At 50.5% G+C, this 16,684-nt stretch overlaps 1 protein-coding gene across 1 annotated transcript in view; it reads right to left on the bottom strand.

Moving 5' to 3' along the window:
• Nucleotides 1–446: 446 nt before the first annotated feature.
• Nucleotides 447–16,684, bottom strand: part of znf385a (zinc finger protein 385A) — a 37,260-nt gene continuing 21,022 nt past the window's right edge. The window contains 6 exon segments of the mRNA XM_077020781.1: nucleotides 447–2,589; nucleotides 3,061–3,153; nucleotides 3,405–3,589; nucleotides 7,374–7,581; nucleotides 7,583–7,707; nucleotides 13,929–14,100. Of these exon segments, the coding sequence (XP_076876896.1) occupies nucleotides 2,362–2,589; nucleotides 3,061–3,153; nucleotides 3,405–3,589; nucleotides 7,374–7,581; nucleotides 7,583–7,707; nucleotides 13,929–14,100 (1,011 nt within the window). The 3' untranslated portion in view covers nucleotides 447–2,361.

Here is a 16,684-nt window from a genome sequence, read left to right as displayed (position 1 = left end):
CCTGTGTCATAGTCAGATAGTCAGAAAATTGCAAGGCCCTTTATATGAAGGGCCAGTGGGTGGCGCTCACGGGCCCTTCTGCCGCACCGGAAAGGCAGGCGTCCCCCGTGGCCGCACCCAGGGGCCCACAGGCAGGCCCGCACGTCCTCACACAACCCCGTGCATTTGGTTTACGCTCACCTAGAACGAGTCACTTAATTCAGTTGCTTATTGCATTGCAGTATCCAGACGACAGAAAGACATCGGAGGGCATCGCTAGTTGGTGGGGGGGTGACGTCCATCTCCAGCTGCACTCCGTGAGAGATGCGTCCGGGGTGGGGCACCCACGGTTCAGTCCGTCACGCCCTCTACATCAGTACTTCTTTTTACCCAGGTACACTACCCAGGTACACTACCCAGGTACACTACCAGAAGGCCACGCCCCCTGTCTTACCCAGCTCCCTCCCCCATGCAGGTTTCATACCTACATAGAAAAAATGTTTTTTTTTTGTATTTTGTTTTCCTCAGAATCTTCACATCACTATGTAGTCAGCAAAACAGTGTTCTATGAAAATGAACCAAAAAAATAAAAACAAAAATAAAACAATAACATTAAATCAATTGTAGTAAAAGAATTCTAATTATATGCATTGCATGGCTTTAGATTCAAGACTGGAAGTTCAGACCAGTGAACAGAAGATTGTACAGTTTCATCCTCTTGGGACATCGCTGTAGCTCTCTGGTGTCTCGTCCAAGCACTTCCTGTACAGCTCTTACTCTGGTTTTATTCTTCTCTCCCTCTCTCTCTCTCTCTCTCTCTCTCTCTCTCCATCTCCTTCTGTCCCCCTTTCTCTGTGTCCCTCTTGCTTTCTCTGTCTTCCTGTCTCTCTCCTCCTTGTGGAGTGTTCCATGAGCTCATCACACGGACGGCTGGACTGGCGAGGGGTGTCAGCCAGGGAGACACAGGAGAAGGTGGCAGAGGATGAGCTGGCCTTATGATGTTGGCCTTTTTGTTGAGATTGCATAATGCATATATGGAAGAGAAAGAGAGAGAGAGAGGCTGAGAGAGAGAGGGAGGGCGGGAGAGAGAGGGAGAAAGACATAGGAAGTGTGCGAGAGTCCAAACATGTGCTTATGTTGTCCATCTCTGTCTGGGGACACCACCACCCAGTTCAACCCGTCTGTAGTCACCACTGTGAGTTGTCTTGCAGCTGCGCTGTCTTCTGGTTAACATATTTCACTTACATGTTACTACCGATATCAGCCAGCTCGGAAGTGCTGGACTACACTACACTACAAGACAGAATAAATAGATGCTTACTGGTCTGCCTTTGGGAGCTAAGAGAGCTTTTAGCCCACAGCACACACAGAGAGATGAGGAACGGAGACAGGGGTCTCTCCGGCGTATGGCCCGTCTGCCTCTTGGGAGTCTGATTTCACTGGGACCGATGGTTCCCCTCAGGAAACATTTTGACGCTGAAGTCCGTTTTGAATCAGAATCACAGAACCGTTTCTAAGAGGCTCAGTGCTCTGAGGCGATGTTGCTCAGAGGTCAGCCCAGGTCCCCCAGAACCACCCCTCGGGTCTGTGTCTCGCCCTGTGTCATGTCGCAGCACACCGCCACACGCAATCCCTGCTCCTTCCGGGGCGTCGATACCACTCCACAACACCGCACACGGCCGAGTCTCGTCCAGCCGGGGTCCACGGGGCACGACTTGATCGGAGCCAAGACGTTTCATAGCAGATCTCCGACCGACGGACCGGGCCCTCTGTCGTCATCGTCGGTATTGTTGTTTTGTTTATTTGATTATTTTTTTGAGGTGTGCAGGGCAGAGAACACACTGAACCAGAACCATAAGAAGGAAACGGACACGCACTGTGGCACAGTCCGTGTGGAAACAATTAGCAGTAGTCTTTGTGTGTGCGTGTTTGTATGCGTTTGTGTATGCTAGCATCCGTGTATAGTTACATAACTCGCCAGCAGGACAGCCGGTTCCCACGTGACCGCTTCTGTCTCACAGTGTTTGTGTGAAGAGAAGGGAGGGGTAGAAGTATGAATGAAGTATTATATACTATATCTCTCCACCTCGCCATTCGCTTATTCATCCACCAATCACTCAGTCAGTCCCTCCCAATGAAGGAGGAGGGGCGGAGTAAGGGAGAGAGGGATGGAAATCCTGTCAGGTCTTCTTGTCCATTCTTTGTTAATTATTGTCCTCTTGCTCTAGCGTGTTTTAGGATGGAGTAGTTGGTGGGTGAGTTAACTGTAGTCATTGCTGTGGTTTTACTATGTGATTTAGTTTTCTCTGGATTTCTTCACAGTGTGATTCTGGAGGTGCCGCTCTGGACTGGCGGTTGAAGGGGGGGGGGGGTGTGTGTGTGTCAGTAGGGGGAGAAGAGGATTGGTCCGTGGGAGGTGCGGATGGGCCCAGGGGCCGGCCTCAGGATGGCATGGCTGAGGGGCGGGCCCTGCAGGAGATGATGATGCGGGTGGGGGGCGGGAGCAGCGGCGCGCAGAGCCAGCGGATTGGAGGATGCCGCTGCTGCCATCGCTGCGGCAACGGCCAGAGGACTGGGCAAGAGGCCGGCACCCAGGGCTTTGGTGAGATCCTGAAAGACACATGGAGTGAGCTGAACACGAGCTTAACGAGCCTCATCAATAAACCTAACTACCGGAGACTCATCAATACGCTCGTCCCACGGCTACACTTCGTTAAAAAAAAATAAATCGAGGCCCGTCAATAAATTCAACTGACAGTCAAAGAATTAAAACAGGCAATTAATTCTGTGTGTAAATGTTAATTCTGCGCTTCGATAAACACAACAAGAGAGCTGAAAACTCAGACCCTACTTTATAGTCACCCTTTGTTTCATCACACATACATTCATTTGATGCTGACAACAGACATTTGCGGTTTGTCCCCATATTAGTTAATAAAGGTAAAAGCTTCATTTGTACTCAGGGCCAAGACAGTTAAGGTCAATCAGTGTCAGAATGCTAATGTTAAAGCTGTCTGCTGTACTGAGGTGGTGAGAGCCTCTCTGGGAGCAGTGGGGCAGGTGGGGCAGGTGGGAACTTACCGCCAGGTCTGCTCCTCTGTGCTTTTTGTGTCGGCTCAGGAGGGGGTTGGGCTTCCCTGCCACACCATCCCTGTGCCTTCGACTTGATATGTGCTGTGCACACACACACACACACACACACACACACGGTCAGCAAAGTGATTGTTAAAAGAATGATTGTTCAGACAGAGATTCCCAGTCTAGTCATTCATCACTGTGTGTGCAAACTACAACAAAAAAAAAAAAGGGCCACAGTGACAGCTGGGCCACTGCAGTTCCTCACGGGCAACGATCAGGCAGCAAACGAATGGACTTGGCTTCCCCGCACGTCGCCATGGCGAGTGGCCCCGCCCCCTCACCCTCACCTGTTTGAGCTGCAGTTCCGAGTTGACCCGCACGTTGCAGATCTCACAGTGGAAGGTGCGTTCCTGAGTGTTGGGGTCTGAAGCCCCGCATCCCTGCTCCCCGCTGGGTTTGGGACACAAGCGCGGATACGCCTTTATAGGGCCCAGCCCACTCCGCGCCTCCAGAATGGTTTTGTGTTTGGTGCCTGGCAGACACGGAGACACACAAGTCAGGTGACGGCATCGATTACGTCAGTTCACCCACAGAAGAAATGTTAGAAGAATAACACCAAGGGTTAACCTAGCATCACTGAAGTCAAAACGAATCAGACTAACACCATCTGTTCCGTCTGTAAGGGTCTCGGCAGCCTTTAAACTGTATTTCTGACCTCGAGGAGATGACAGCTACTAATTTTGGAATGCGAACTTTTACAAGTTTTGGCCTTAACTTAAGACATGTGTGACTTGTAATGGCCCGCCTCTGACACTAGAGGGCCCAGTTAGCGATCATCACAGCACACAAGGGACGAGGTTCACAGACCGTGTGCCACTTGCCTGTTTGAAATGTCTATAGACAGATGGATGGCAGAAAGTTTATTTTATGATTTGAATTCATATGATTCCATAAGATTATGATTATGAAATGATTCCATAAGATTATAAGATTTCAGAAAATTTACTTATCATTTTGATAAAGGTGTTCTAATTGCTTGCGAATCATGTCTGTCAGAAATGCAATTGAATTCTCAGAATTACAGTAATTCTTAGAAGTTCATAAATCAAAGTTTTCTTTAGAAAATCTAATAAAGATGTGCACAGATCATTTGTTTGGCAACAGGTTAGGTATTGTTTATGTTTAAACAGTATGTAGACCATGGCATTGCACCGCTGTTTCAAAACTGCATTCTGGAACATTCTTGAGAGTACACACCCACACACACACACACAAACACACACACTGTGTTGTGCCTGACACCGACTTCATCAATTTCCATTGCTGTGCTTAATAAAACATAACACATGTTTCTCTTTAAATGTTTGAGTGTCATGTCTCTGGCCTGTGAAGACATGAACATTGCTAAGCCCTTCAGAGAACTCACTATGGCCACATGCTTGAAAACAGAAGGCCGTCAGTATCCTTTGTGAAACATCTAAAGAATAGATTCAGCCAACAGTGTGGTCCGGCACCGTTTCCTCACAGCTAATTTCACATTTTTCTTCCTAACTTAAAAAAAAGAATTCCCGTAATTTCAACTGGGTCTTTCTCCAAATTGAGAACAGCCATCCTCTCTTTCTACTCCTCTCTGACCCAAAGTTTGCCTTGAGCCCCCAGGTCTCAGAGCATTGTGTGTGTGTGTGTGAGGGTTACAGGGAGGGTAAGTGTTGTGGGGTGTGGAGAGGGACCAGCGTGCGTGATGCCTGCATGTGCCAAAAATGCACTCTCAGAATGTTCGTCTCCATCTTGCTTCCAGTTTGAACAGCCAGTACGAGTCCCTCACCTCCCTGTCTGGGGATGGGCGGTAAATACAATTTGCACATAAACAAACAGAGAGACGGGTTGGGCCCGCAGGCAGAGGAAGTGACCAGAAACACCCTCACGAGCACAGCCTCAGGGCCCCGCCCCCTCAGGGCCCCGCCTCCTCCAGGCACTTCCTGCACGACACGTGCTTCTACGCTGGGTGCACGATACCATTCAGAGCCCAGTGTGAAGAAGCCCCGTCTGGAACTGGTCTGCTGGGGCTCTGGCAGTCTACCCCCCCCCCCCCCCCCCCAGTCAGCTCTGTCTGTTTGAAAATCTCTCCACAAGTGTACACGGCAGATGTGTAAACATCGAAGTGTGAACTTGAGCTCACACTTGTTTCCAAGTAACACGAAACCAGTAGTGTGTCAGCAAAGGGGTCAAACATGAGCACTAAATCTTAGTTCAGGACATCATAATATCATCTGGAAATTATAAAAAAGTGGCAGGATATTGACGTGAACAAGTATGGAATGTTATCCACTCTAATCAACATATCCAAACAGCCAGATGCTTAATGAAGTAGCACTGCAAACTCATTTAATGAGTTGTGTTTAATAATAGAAATGAAGTCACATTCTCTCTCTCTCTCTCGCTCTCTCTCCCTCCCTCCCTCCCTCCCTCTCTCTCTCTCTCTCTCCCTCCCTCCCTCCCTCCCTCCCTCTCTCCCCTATATATATATTATACAACACACATATACACACATTGCTAGTAATGGGTTGGACCCCTTTTGCCTTCAAAACTGCCTTAATTCTTCGTGGTATAGATTCAACAAGGTACTGGACAAATTCCTCAGAGAGTCTGGTCCATATTGACATGATAACATCACACAGTTGCTGCAGATTTGTCGGCTGCACATCCATGATGTGAATCTCCCGTTCCACCACATCCCAAAGGTGATCTATTGGACTGAGATCTGGTGACTGTGGAGGCCATTCGAGTACAGTGAACTCATTGTTTTGTTCACGGACGTAATTTGGGGGGGGGGGGGGTTAAAACCAAACCAAACCAAAAGTTTTTACGGTTAAAACCAAGAAACCAGTTATGGCACCATTTACATGACGCATTATCCTGCTGGAAATAGCCATCAGAAGATGGTTACACTGTGGTCATAAAGGGATGGACATGGTCAGCAACAATACTCAGGTAGACTGTGGCACTGACACCATGCTCAATTGGTACTCATGGGCCCAAAGTATGCCAGGAAAATATCCCCCACACCATTGCACCACCACCACTAGCCTGAACCGTTGATACAAGGCAGGATGGATCCATGCTTTCAAGTTGTTGACGCCAAATTCTGACCCTACCATGCAAATGTCGCAGCAGAAATCGAAACTCCTCAGACCAGGCAACGTTTTTCCAATCGTCTATTGTCCAGTTCTGGTGAGCCTGTGTGAATTGTAGCCTCAGTTTCCTGTTTCAGAGTGGCATCTGATGTGTTCTTCTACTGTCCACACACCAGTCTGGACATTCTCCTCTGTCCTCTGGCATCAACAAGGCATTTGCGCCCACAGAACTGCCACTCACTAAATATTTTCTCTTTTCTGGCCCTTTCTCTGTAAACCCTAGAGATGGTTGTGCGTGAAAATCCCAGTCGCTCAGCAGTTTCTGAAATACTCAGACTGGCCCGTCTGGCACCAACAACCATACCACATTCAAAGTCACTTAAATCACCTTTCTTCCCCATTCTGATGCTGGGTTTGAACGGCATCAGAATCTTGGCCATGTCTACATGCCTAAAGATACTACACCATGCTGGTGGTGATCACAGGACAGCGCTACAAAGAAAAAGAAATGAAACAGGCTACAGCAATAAACTGTGGCTGCTCTGCGCTAAGACAAATGTGGATCTGTGGTGTCTCTGGGGCACCGTAATGCAGTCTAGTGACGTGTAAATCACTGATAAGTGAATGAACGTTCGTGCATGGAGACGTGGCGGTCGTCTGACTCTCGGAGAGCGGAACGGACTCTTTGCAGCGTCAGTAACTGCCGGCCCACCTCTGCAGCTCAGACGCGTGCCATGCTCTGAGCGAAGCCCAGCACATTTCTGTAGCTCAAAGCACACGCTCAATCATGCATTTTTTAGCAGCCCGATTCTTTAAATAATTATGCTCTTAGCAGGGCTGCTTCGTGCAGGGATACGGGCCCTGGGAGCCCCTGTGGTAAACTATTAATGCAGCAGAAACATTACCTTACTGGACCCCTCCCGTCTGCCTCATCATTTTTGGCCAACCACATCACAAAAGTCTTTGGTAATCAAACTGCTGTGTTGTTTTTGTGAATTTTGTACCAGCAAAAAAATAATGATGTTATGATTTTTGAAATCATAAAAATCAGACAGTCCAGCCATGGCATTTGAATGAATACAGACAGGCACTGCATTTAAACAACTGCATAAAGGTGCACAAGGTGGGTGGGGGGGGGGGGTTGTGATTGGTTATGTCCAGGGTGGGCGTGGCCAATCTCACCTTTGTTGTGCGCCTCTAGCTGGGACAGGGAGTTGACAGCCACTTTGCACAGGGAGCAATACAGCAGCTTCTTGGCCTTGTCCTCCTCCGTCTCGGGGGGTCCGGACGCAGGGCCCACGGCCGCTGCAGGGCCCCCGGGGCCAGACTGCTCCGGGTTCGAAGAGCCACAGCCTGGGTTGGAGGTGGCAGTGGGCGGAGCCAGGGCGGGGGGCGGGGCTCGGCATGATGGAGCCAGCGGAGGGGCCCGGGGAGTCAGGTGTAGCGGGGGTTGTCATGGCCACGGGGCCCTGGGCAGCCGCCAGCCTGTTCAGCTGCGACATGAGCTGAGTCTCGTCTGTGAAGCAAAACAAATGATGCAATTATGTCCAACGGTGCATCCACAGAGGTCACCGGGCCTGTGCTTCATGGAGTGGTTTCATGAACAATTTATACAAGTGGATTAGAATCTGAGTGTTTCAGGTCAGCACCGTAGTAATATTTGTGCGATTTTTCAGCACTCGTTTGAAAAAATTATGGCTCACAAACTATAATGCTTAAGAGATTGTTTTATGGTTGTGTTCTGATACACAGGACAAAAAGAATGAAATTATGTGGTTTTACCCTCTGAATGTCAGAGTATCTGTGCTGGAAGAAAGAACTGCAGAACAGAGAGGGGTGTTTTCTCTTTTACCCCGTTATTTTTAGGTAAGAAAATGAGAGTGTGTGTAGGTAAGAATAAATCACACACACGCACACATGCGCGCACACACACACACACACACACACCACACACACACAGAAGATAGAAAGAGAAATAGGAGAAAGTGCATATGCCTATTTCGAAAAAGCAATTACCCCTGTGAGTAATGCTTTTGGCATTCAGTAAGGTTTGGGTGGAGTGCAGCACAGGCCCCCTAAATCTGGGTGGAGAAGTATTTCAGAGTTCAGCCCGTCACCTTAAGTAAAACCGAACGGTATCTCCATCCGCCACAGGGGACGAAAGGCACTGAGGGAACAAATTCAGTCACAGATTGTTGTCTAGGAAGGGACACCGTGGAATCGTTCTGTGGAGCGTAAACACTGACTGTAACTGCTCCGTTTCCCCTTAAGCACTAGGATGGTTTTATCTTTCACATACACAACCCTGCAGGACATCTTGGACTTTCAGCCTCCAAGCCTGTGTTCTGGTGCCCCAAACGCAACACATGGAGCAGATTTTATGCAGGCTGTGTCTCCCTCCCCATCGACCCCCACCCTTACCCCCACCCTTACCCCCACCCTTACCCCCACCCTTTCACACCCCCACCCTTTCACACCCCCACCCTTACCCCCACCCTTACCCCCACCCTTACCCCCCACCCTTTCACACCCCCACCCTTACCCCCACCCTTACCCCCCACCCTTACCCCCACCCTTTCACACCCCCACCCTTACCCCCACCCTTTCACACCCCCACCCTTACCCCCCACCCTTACCCCCACCCTTACCCCACCCTTTCACACCCCCCACCCTTACCCCCACCCTTACCCCCACCCTTACCCCCCACCCTTACCCCCACCCTTTCACACCCCCACCCTTACCCCCACCCTTTCACACCCCCACCCCTTACCCCCACCCTTACCCCCACCCTTTCACACCCCCACCCTTACCCCCACCCTTACCCCCACCCTTTCACACCCCCACCCTTACCCCCACCCTTACCCCCACCCTTACCCCCACCCTTACCCCCACCCTTACCCCCACCCCAACTGCCCTTCCAGCCCGGTCCGTTTTCTTTGTGTGCGGAGCAGCTGTGAGTCCGTGGAAGAAGCTGCTTTATGAGGCTCGTGAAGATGGATCAGCTGGATCAAAGCACAGCATAAATAAGAGAGACACTGGAGAGGATGTCCAAGCAAACGACCCCCGAGACCCGACACTCACACACACCACCACACACACACCACCACACACACACCACCACACACACATGATGAGCCTTTTAAAAAGTCCTCAAGGACTTTAGCTTTGAAAAGGACTTTAGTTTTGAAAAGGAAAAAGGAAGCTAATGTTCCCAGAGCTGGTTACAGTTGCATACTTATACACGCCCCATGTACACACACACACACACACACACACACACACACACACACACACACACACGCACGCACACACACACACACACACACACACGCTATCCCATTTCTCATATGAGCTCCATGTTCAAAGTCTCACCCTTGGTGCGGGTTGCGAGGTGTGTTCCTGGATCAGGTCAAACTCCCATCAAAGTGAATGAGGGGAGTGAGAGTGCAGCCAAATCACGGCTCTTAACCTCCAGGGTCTCCTTCCATGGGCCTGCTCACCCCTACCACGTACCCTTCCACTTTGAGTGCACTCTGACGCCTACTTCAGCACACAGGCTGACAAGTCACTTTTCCACACAACGCATATTTCACACAGAACAGAGACAAGCCTTGCATAAGCTATTGAAATAAAGGCTGCTGTCTAAACACAGGCAAGCTGCAGCATAAATATTTTAAGAGCGGGTTCAGAGGGGAAAACGGCACTAAATTTTATGTGTTTCTAAAGGCAAAATGTGAAACCAGGCTCAGAGGTCGAAAAGTGCGGATGGCGTTCGATTCCTGCAGAGCTGCAGAGGCTTCAACACACCACACAAATGAGGCAGTGAAACAGGAACCTGAAATATCCTCCATGTTTCTCAGCAGCAAGCTCTCCACTTGCGAGAGTGCTGCTCAGGTTTCGCAGCAGCAGACAGTGTGTGTGTGTGTGTGTGTGTGTGTGTGTGTGGTGTGTGTGTGTGTGTGTGTGTGTGTGGGCACATCACACATGTGAGACAGGTGAAACAGAGGGCTGGCTAGCCCATCTAGGTGGATCAGGTGTTGTAGGGTCAGATGAGAGGGAGGGTTTGCTCCGCCCCTCCCCTCGTTAATAATTAATGAGCTCTGAAAAACAAAGGCCCACACAAGCACTGTGGCTGATGAATAATGCAGTGATGTGCATTTACTCACGCTCCATCTCACCCAGTTTCTGTCTGCGTCCACGCTCCGCGGGCCCTGGTCCTCACCTGTCGGCCAAAAGACTCCCAGCACTACAGACTGTGAAGCAGTAAGAGACTAATGCAGCTTGAGAGGTGGATGGTGACGGAGGTAGCTGGAGAGGCTTTGAGGGGCCCTACACCACTAACTCAGATTCGCCATTCAGCCTGTGCACACTTACAGACTCCTGCAGGCCAGATGGGCCGACACGAGCTACGGCTTGGAAGCGTCTCGGGCCGTGGGGTGTTTTTAAGACAAACCGCGCGCTGGTTTTAGCAGAGCCTTTAATTAGGGAAGCAGAGAACGAGGAGGAGTGAAAGAAAAGTAGTAAACAGAGGCTCAGGAGATCCAAGCCGAACCTCCAGCTCCCCAACCTCTGACCCGCTGCACCACCCACCACAGAGCGCCACCACTGGTCCGACCTCCACCCCAGAGTCTTGGGTTCTGATCCAGGAGGACTCTGGTGTTGCCATTGGTGTGTGCTAATCTGACCTGGTCTCTGAGCAGCGGCGGAAACGCTACACCTGCGCTGGTGAAAAGGCGACTCTGCTGTTTGGGGTGTCATCTTCGCCCTCCCGGAAGAGGCTCTAGCGTGTGTGAAAGGCCCGTCTTCAGTAAACAATAACAGTGTTAGCTCTGCTGTAGCACTGCCTGGACGAGGTTCTCGTGTAAGCGTGGGAATTCTCTGTTCTCTCCAACATGGACCACCTGCCCCCACACACACACACACACACACACACACACACACACACACACACACACACACACACACACACACACACACACACACACACACACACTCACCCACACACACACACACACCACACACACACACACACACACACACACACACACACACACTGACACACACACTCACACACGCACACCACACTTGCAAAAACACATACATATTGAGTAAAAGGACCACACCCACCATCTGAACCTTAGTATGTCATATTATAAACTCATGCGTACACACACATACAGTAACACTAAGAGAAAATCCCAATGGAGTTGAAGTAAGACAGAAAGTCTTGCAACATAACACAGACATACCCCCCGTACCAACACACACACGCACACACACCCCCATACCAACACACACACACACACACACACCCACACACACACTGACACACACACTCACACATGCACACACACTTGCAAAAACACATACATATTGAGTAAAAGGACCACACCCACCATCTGAACCTTAGTATGTCATATTATAAACTCATGCGTACACACACATACAGTAACACTAAGAGAAAAATCCCAATGGAGTTGAAGTAAGACAGAAAGTCTTGCAACACAACACAGACATACCCCCCCATACCAACACACACACCCACACCCCACACGCACACACACGCACACACACGCACACACCCCCATACCAACACACACACACCCACACCCACACACACACACACCCACACCACACACACCCACCCACACCCCACACACACACCCCCATACCAACAACACACACACCCACACCCACACACACACCCCCATACCAACACACACACACCCACACACACACACACACACCCACACCCACACACACACCCACACACACACACCCCCATACCAACACACCCCACACCCACACACACACACCACACCCACCCACACACCCACACACACACACCCCCCATACCAACACACACACACCCCCACACCCACCCCACACACACACGCACACACCCCCATACAACACACCACACATACACACCACACACACCACACACACACCACACACACACACACCCCCATACCAACACACACACACACACACACACCACCAACACACACACACTCTCGCCAGATGGGAGTGCAGCTGTTTGCTCTTGGGACAGTGAGGCCCATGGACGTTCTGCTGTGATATTGTTATTACAGAAAGGCACCAAAACAAAGAGACTGCTGGGAGATATGAGATAACAGTCAGTGTACTAGAACTCTAGAACTTTGTCCGTGTGTGGTGTGTGTGTGTGTGTGTGTGTGTGTGTGTGTGTGTGCACACGCTCAGAAGGGCTGTTCACAGAATACGGGACTTGTTCACATATATCTGCTTTCACATTTAGATGATAGCCAGCTAGTTTTGTTTTGACCCCCCCCAGGAATCTGTCCTCACCCACATGAACAGATGACTTTCTGTATGCAGGCAAACCCCAGAGTGAGAGACATGTCCATACTGTCCCCTCTGTTCAAGTCTACCCCCTGCGTCTCTGCTCCTGCGCACACACACACCAGCGGCTGGACTCAGTCTGAACAGAACCACCGCCCTGCTGTCATTAAGAGGCTCATTGTGTCCTCTCTCCGTCCACATGCAACTGACTCTGAACTGCCACTTTGTAGTTGGGAGATGTGGTGCAGACGCCTCTGTACGGGAAACTACGGTCATCTTGCAGCAATCTGATCAACGTCTTGCTGGAATCCTCTCATAGTTTGTGTCCATGGTGACATGCAAGGTGATGCTGCAATGGCCGGTTGCCTGAATCCTTTGGAAATGCCGCCCCCCCCTTTCCGAACGGTTTGGTGCTGGTGAGTTAATGGAAAGAGGAGTACAGAGAGAGAAAAAGAGAGAGAGAGAGAGAGTCCGGGATGGTGACGTGGGGCCGGGTGGAGCAGGAGCAGCTCAGAGTGACGGAGGCGCACACCCTTGCTGCACCCTCTTAGGCTGTGCATCGCAACCGCCTCCAGGAATAATCGCTTCTGATTAAACGAGGATCACGTGTGACGTTCCCCCCCCCCCGCTGTTCCATGGTCCCCCCCTCCCAGTAAAACACGCCACTTGCTCTGTTTTCTGCCATGCTAACCATCCCATCATATTCTCTCTCTCTCTCTCTCTCTCTCCCTCCCTCCCTCAACCTGTCTATTTTCATTCGGAGACAAGTGGTGCTCTAATACCCCGTCCCACCACCTACAGTGTCATAAGCACATCAGCTGGCGTTGCCTTGCAGAGAGGTCAAACTCACGCTGCGCTCACATAGCAACCGCATAGCGTTGCCACGAGCCATCTCTAAATGGGGACCGACATCGGAGATCTTTGCACGATGAACCTCATGCGAGAATTTCGGAAACCCGCGACCTGATGTTTGCTGGGATGTGTTTGTGCTATTGGCCTCCTAGCCTGTGCTATCTCGTGGTCTAGGTCAGAAGGACATTTCCTGTGAAGCCCTCCGATTCTCTTGGGTTGGGGCTCTGGTGTCTGACCTCCAACTCGGCCCAATCCCACCGGCTGGGAAACCAGCAGTTCCTTATTATTATAGCCATGATTCTGAACCAGTTTGACATTCTGAATCAATAAGTAAACAAATAATGTCCTAAGTGGTTTACATACTGGAATCTTTAGGACCATAAAGGGATACTGGCCCATTAGGATGACAGTGAGTTCACTAATAGTCAAAAATAAACAAACCCAGTCGAGGAGTGTGTACACTAGGATATCTCTGGCTGAACGGAGCCAGAGAGCGTTGGCATCGCTACACATTCCGGGTTACGCTGAGTGTGTGTGGCTTTCCTTGGGTTTGCTTCACACCTGCTTTGCCGGGGTCAGGCTCTCCGGTGGGCAGCAGGTTCCCCGGGGGAGATGGTGACGTGGTGGGCCCGGGAGGAGGCTTGTCACTCTCCTGGGGACGAGGCTTGGAGGTCTCGATGCCCTTGACCCTCCTGGCATGGCGGTTGCCCTTGTAGTGGGCCTCTGCCTGACTCTGAAAGAAGAATAGAAAGGAGTTGTAGCATAGCCTGCACGTGCTCTCCGGATTTTACTGGTGAGCTGAGCTCCAGGTCCCTGAACCAGGAGGCATTTTCGCTGTTTTACAGCTCCTGAGAGTTCACTTATTTGGCATCGCTTACTTAACTGGTCCAGCTTTATCTACAACCCCATAAAACGTTTATTGCTGAAATATCAAAAATGAGGAGAGATAAATGTTTATTGGCAAACTTCATTACACAATGAGGGGACACGACTACAGAGACGGCCGTGACATGACGGCACGGTGATACGGTACACCGCCCGGGTCACCTTGACCTCGCGCAGTACAGCACAATAAACCCCATCCAAGTGCCAGCGGCGCCATTCTACACCCACTGGGGCTGGAGACCAGCAGGCTGCAGGTAGCTTACGTTGGCACCCCAACCCACGGACCTCCAGACAGGAGCACCGGGGACCGGCTGCCGGCCGTCCACCTGCCGGCTGGCCTGTTGACTCCACGGCTGCTGTGAACATCACAGCCCGTGGCTCGAGAGCAAACACAAACACATAGTGGAGGAATTTGCCTTTAACTACAAACTGCACCAGGCTTTGCTCTCTATCGTAAAAGAAATTATATTATGCTATAATTGCTTGTATGAGAGGACACATTTGTCTGAGAATGGCAGTGGCTAGGAGAATATATTTAGTTTCAGTGAACAGAACAAGGAACAGACCGCGGTCAACAGAAAAAATGCACACAAAAATAGCAAACGATTGTGTTCCTTAATCTCCAGAACAATCCATTTCTGTGGGGTATGGAATGGTACATTCAACTCATCCATCACTCTGACTGCACCTCCGGTGGTGAGACAGGGTGTAGGGTTCCAGAAACGCACACGCAGGACTACATCATCCATATGGAGGATTGGGCTATTCTCCATGGGCTAATTTGCTTCAGATGCATCTCCCAGCAACAGCAAACAAAGCCCTGTCCAACACCACCCACCCCCGCTGCCCCACCAGGGTGGCGCTGGCGGAGACAGTGTGGCAGAATTAGCTGCTGCTTGTCCCTCACAAGAGCCAGGAGGCAGGGACAGCTGCCCCGGGGCAGCCAGGGACGGGGCAGGGAGGGCAGAGTGCCCAGGCACGGGAAGCACAGAGCCAGAACATGGGGCGTCGGGGTTCTGCAGGAGAACTGCAGTGCAGAAAAACACACGGAGACATCAGAGCCAAACACGCAGGCCTGCAGCACCTGGCAAGGGCAGAGAGATGAGGGACCCACACGTCACTGTAGCAGAGACAGACACACACTGAGCAGGGACAGGATGTAGCAGCTACACGCACACACCACACAGGGACAGGGTGTAGCAGCTACACACACACACCACACAGGGACAGGATGTAGCAGCTACAGACACACACTGAGCAGGGACAGGATGTAGCAGCTACAGACACACACCACACAGGGACAGGATGTAGCAGCTACAGACACACACCACACAGGGACAGGATGTAGCAGCTACAGACACACACCACACAGGGCCAGGATGTAGCAGCTACAGACACACACCACACAGGGCAGGATGTAGCAGTTACAGACACACACCACACAGGGCAGGATGTAGCAGCTACAGACACACACCACACAGGGACAGGATGTAGCAGCTACAGACACACACCACACAGGGACAGGATGTAGCAGCTACAGACACACACCACACAGGGACAGGATGTAGCAGCTACAGACACACACCACACAGGGCCAGGATGTAGCAGCTACAGACACACACCACACAGGGCCAGGATGTAGCAGCTACAGACACACACCCACACAGGGCAGGATGTAGCAGCTACAGACACACACCACACAGGGCAGGATGTAGCAGCTACAGACACACACCACACAGGGACAGGATGTAGCAGCTACAGACACACCACACAGGGACAGGCTGTAGCAGCTACAGACACACACTGAGCAGGGACAGGATGTAGCAGCTACAGACACACACCACACAGGGACAGGATGTAGCAGCTACAGACACACACCACACAGGGACAGGATGTAGCAGCTGGACACACACCACACAGGGACAGGCTGAGCAAGCCTTTCCCAGCCATACTGGCAAGCTTTGGGTTGTAATTGGTGATGACAGAGCCTTACACAATTGGCAGTCTGTAATCGAAGCCCCTTGGGGCACTGAAGGAGTTGCCTGTCTGAAACTGTGAGACCACAACAGAGGCAAACTACAAATAAAATGCTCAGGTCCAGGAGGTTACAGACTAACAGAAAGGTCATAAGGTTAAAGGAGGGCAGAAAAAAAGGAATTTCTATTAACCACATATATATATAAAACTTTTATTTTTCTAATATACATGATTAATTAAAAAACTGACTGAAACAGTCTAAAGAGAACAGAGTGGGGAGGAATACAAACACATGCTCTTTTCCAAGAACAAATGAAAAACAAATCATATCACATTTGGGCAAAATAGTTGATGCCAAGAATAATAAATATTTGTTCGTTTCGGCTGAGGACAGCTTTTTTTTTTTTTTACATTTTACAAGAAAGACCCTGAAGAGACACGGTCTGATTTATTAG

The sequence above is a fragment of the Brachyhypopomus gauderio genome, chromosome 10 (assembly GCF_052324685.1).
Source record: "Brachyhypopomus gauderio isolate BG-103 chromosome 10, BGAUD_0.2, whole genome shotgun sequence".
Classification (NCBI taxonomy): Eukaryota; Metazoa; Chordata; class Actinopteri; order Gymnotiformes; family Hypopomidae; genus Brachyhypopomus; species Brachyhypopomus gauderio.
The sequence above is the reverse complement of the archived record's forward strand: the minus strand, read 5'-3'. Positions and strand labels throughout refer to the sequence as shown.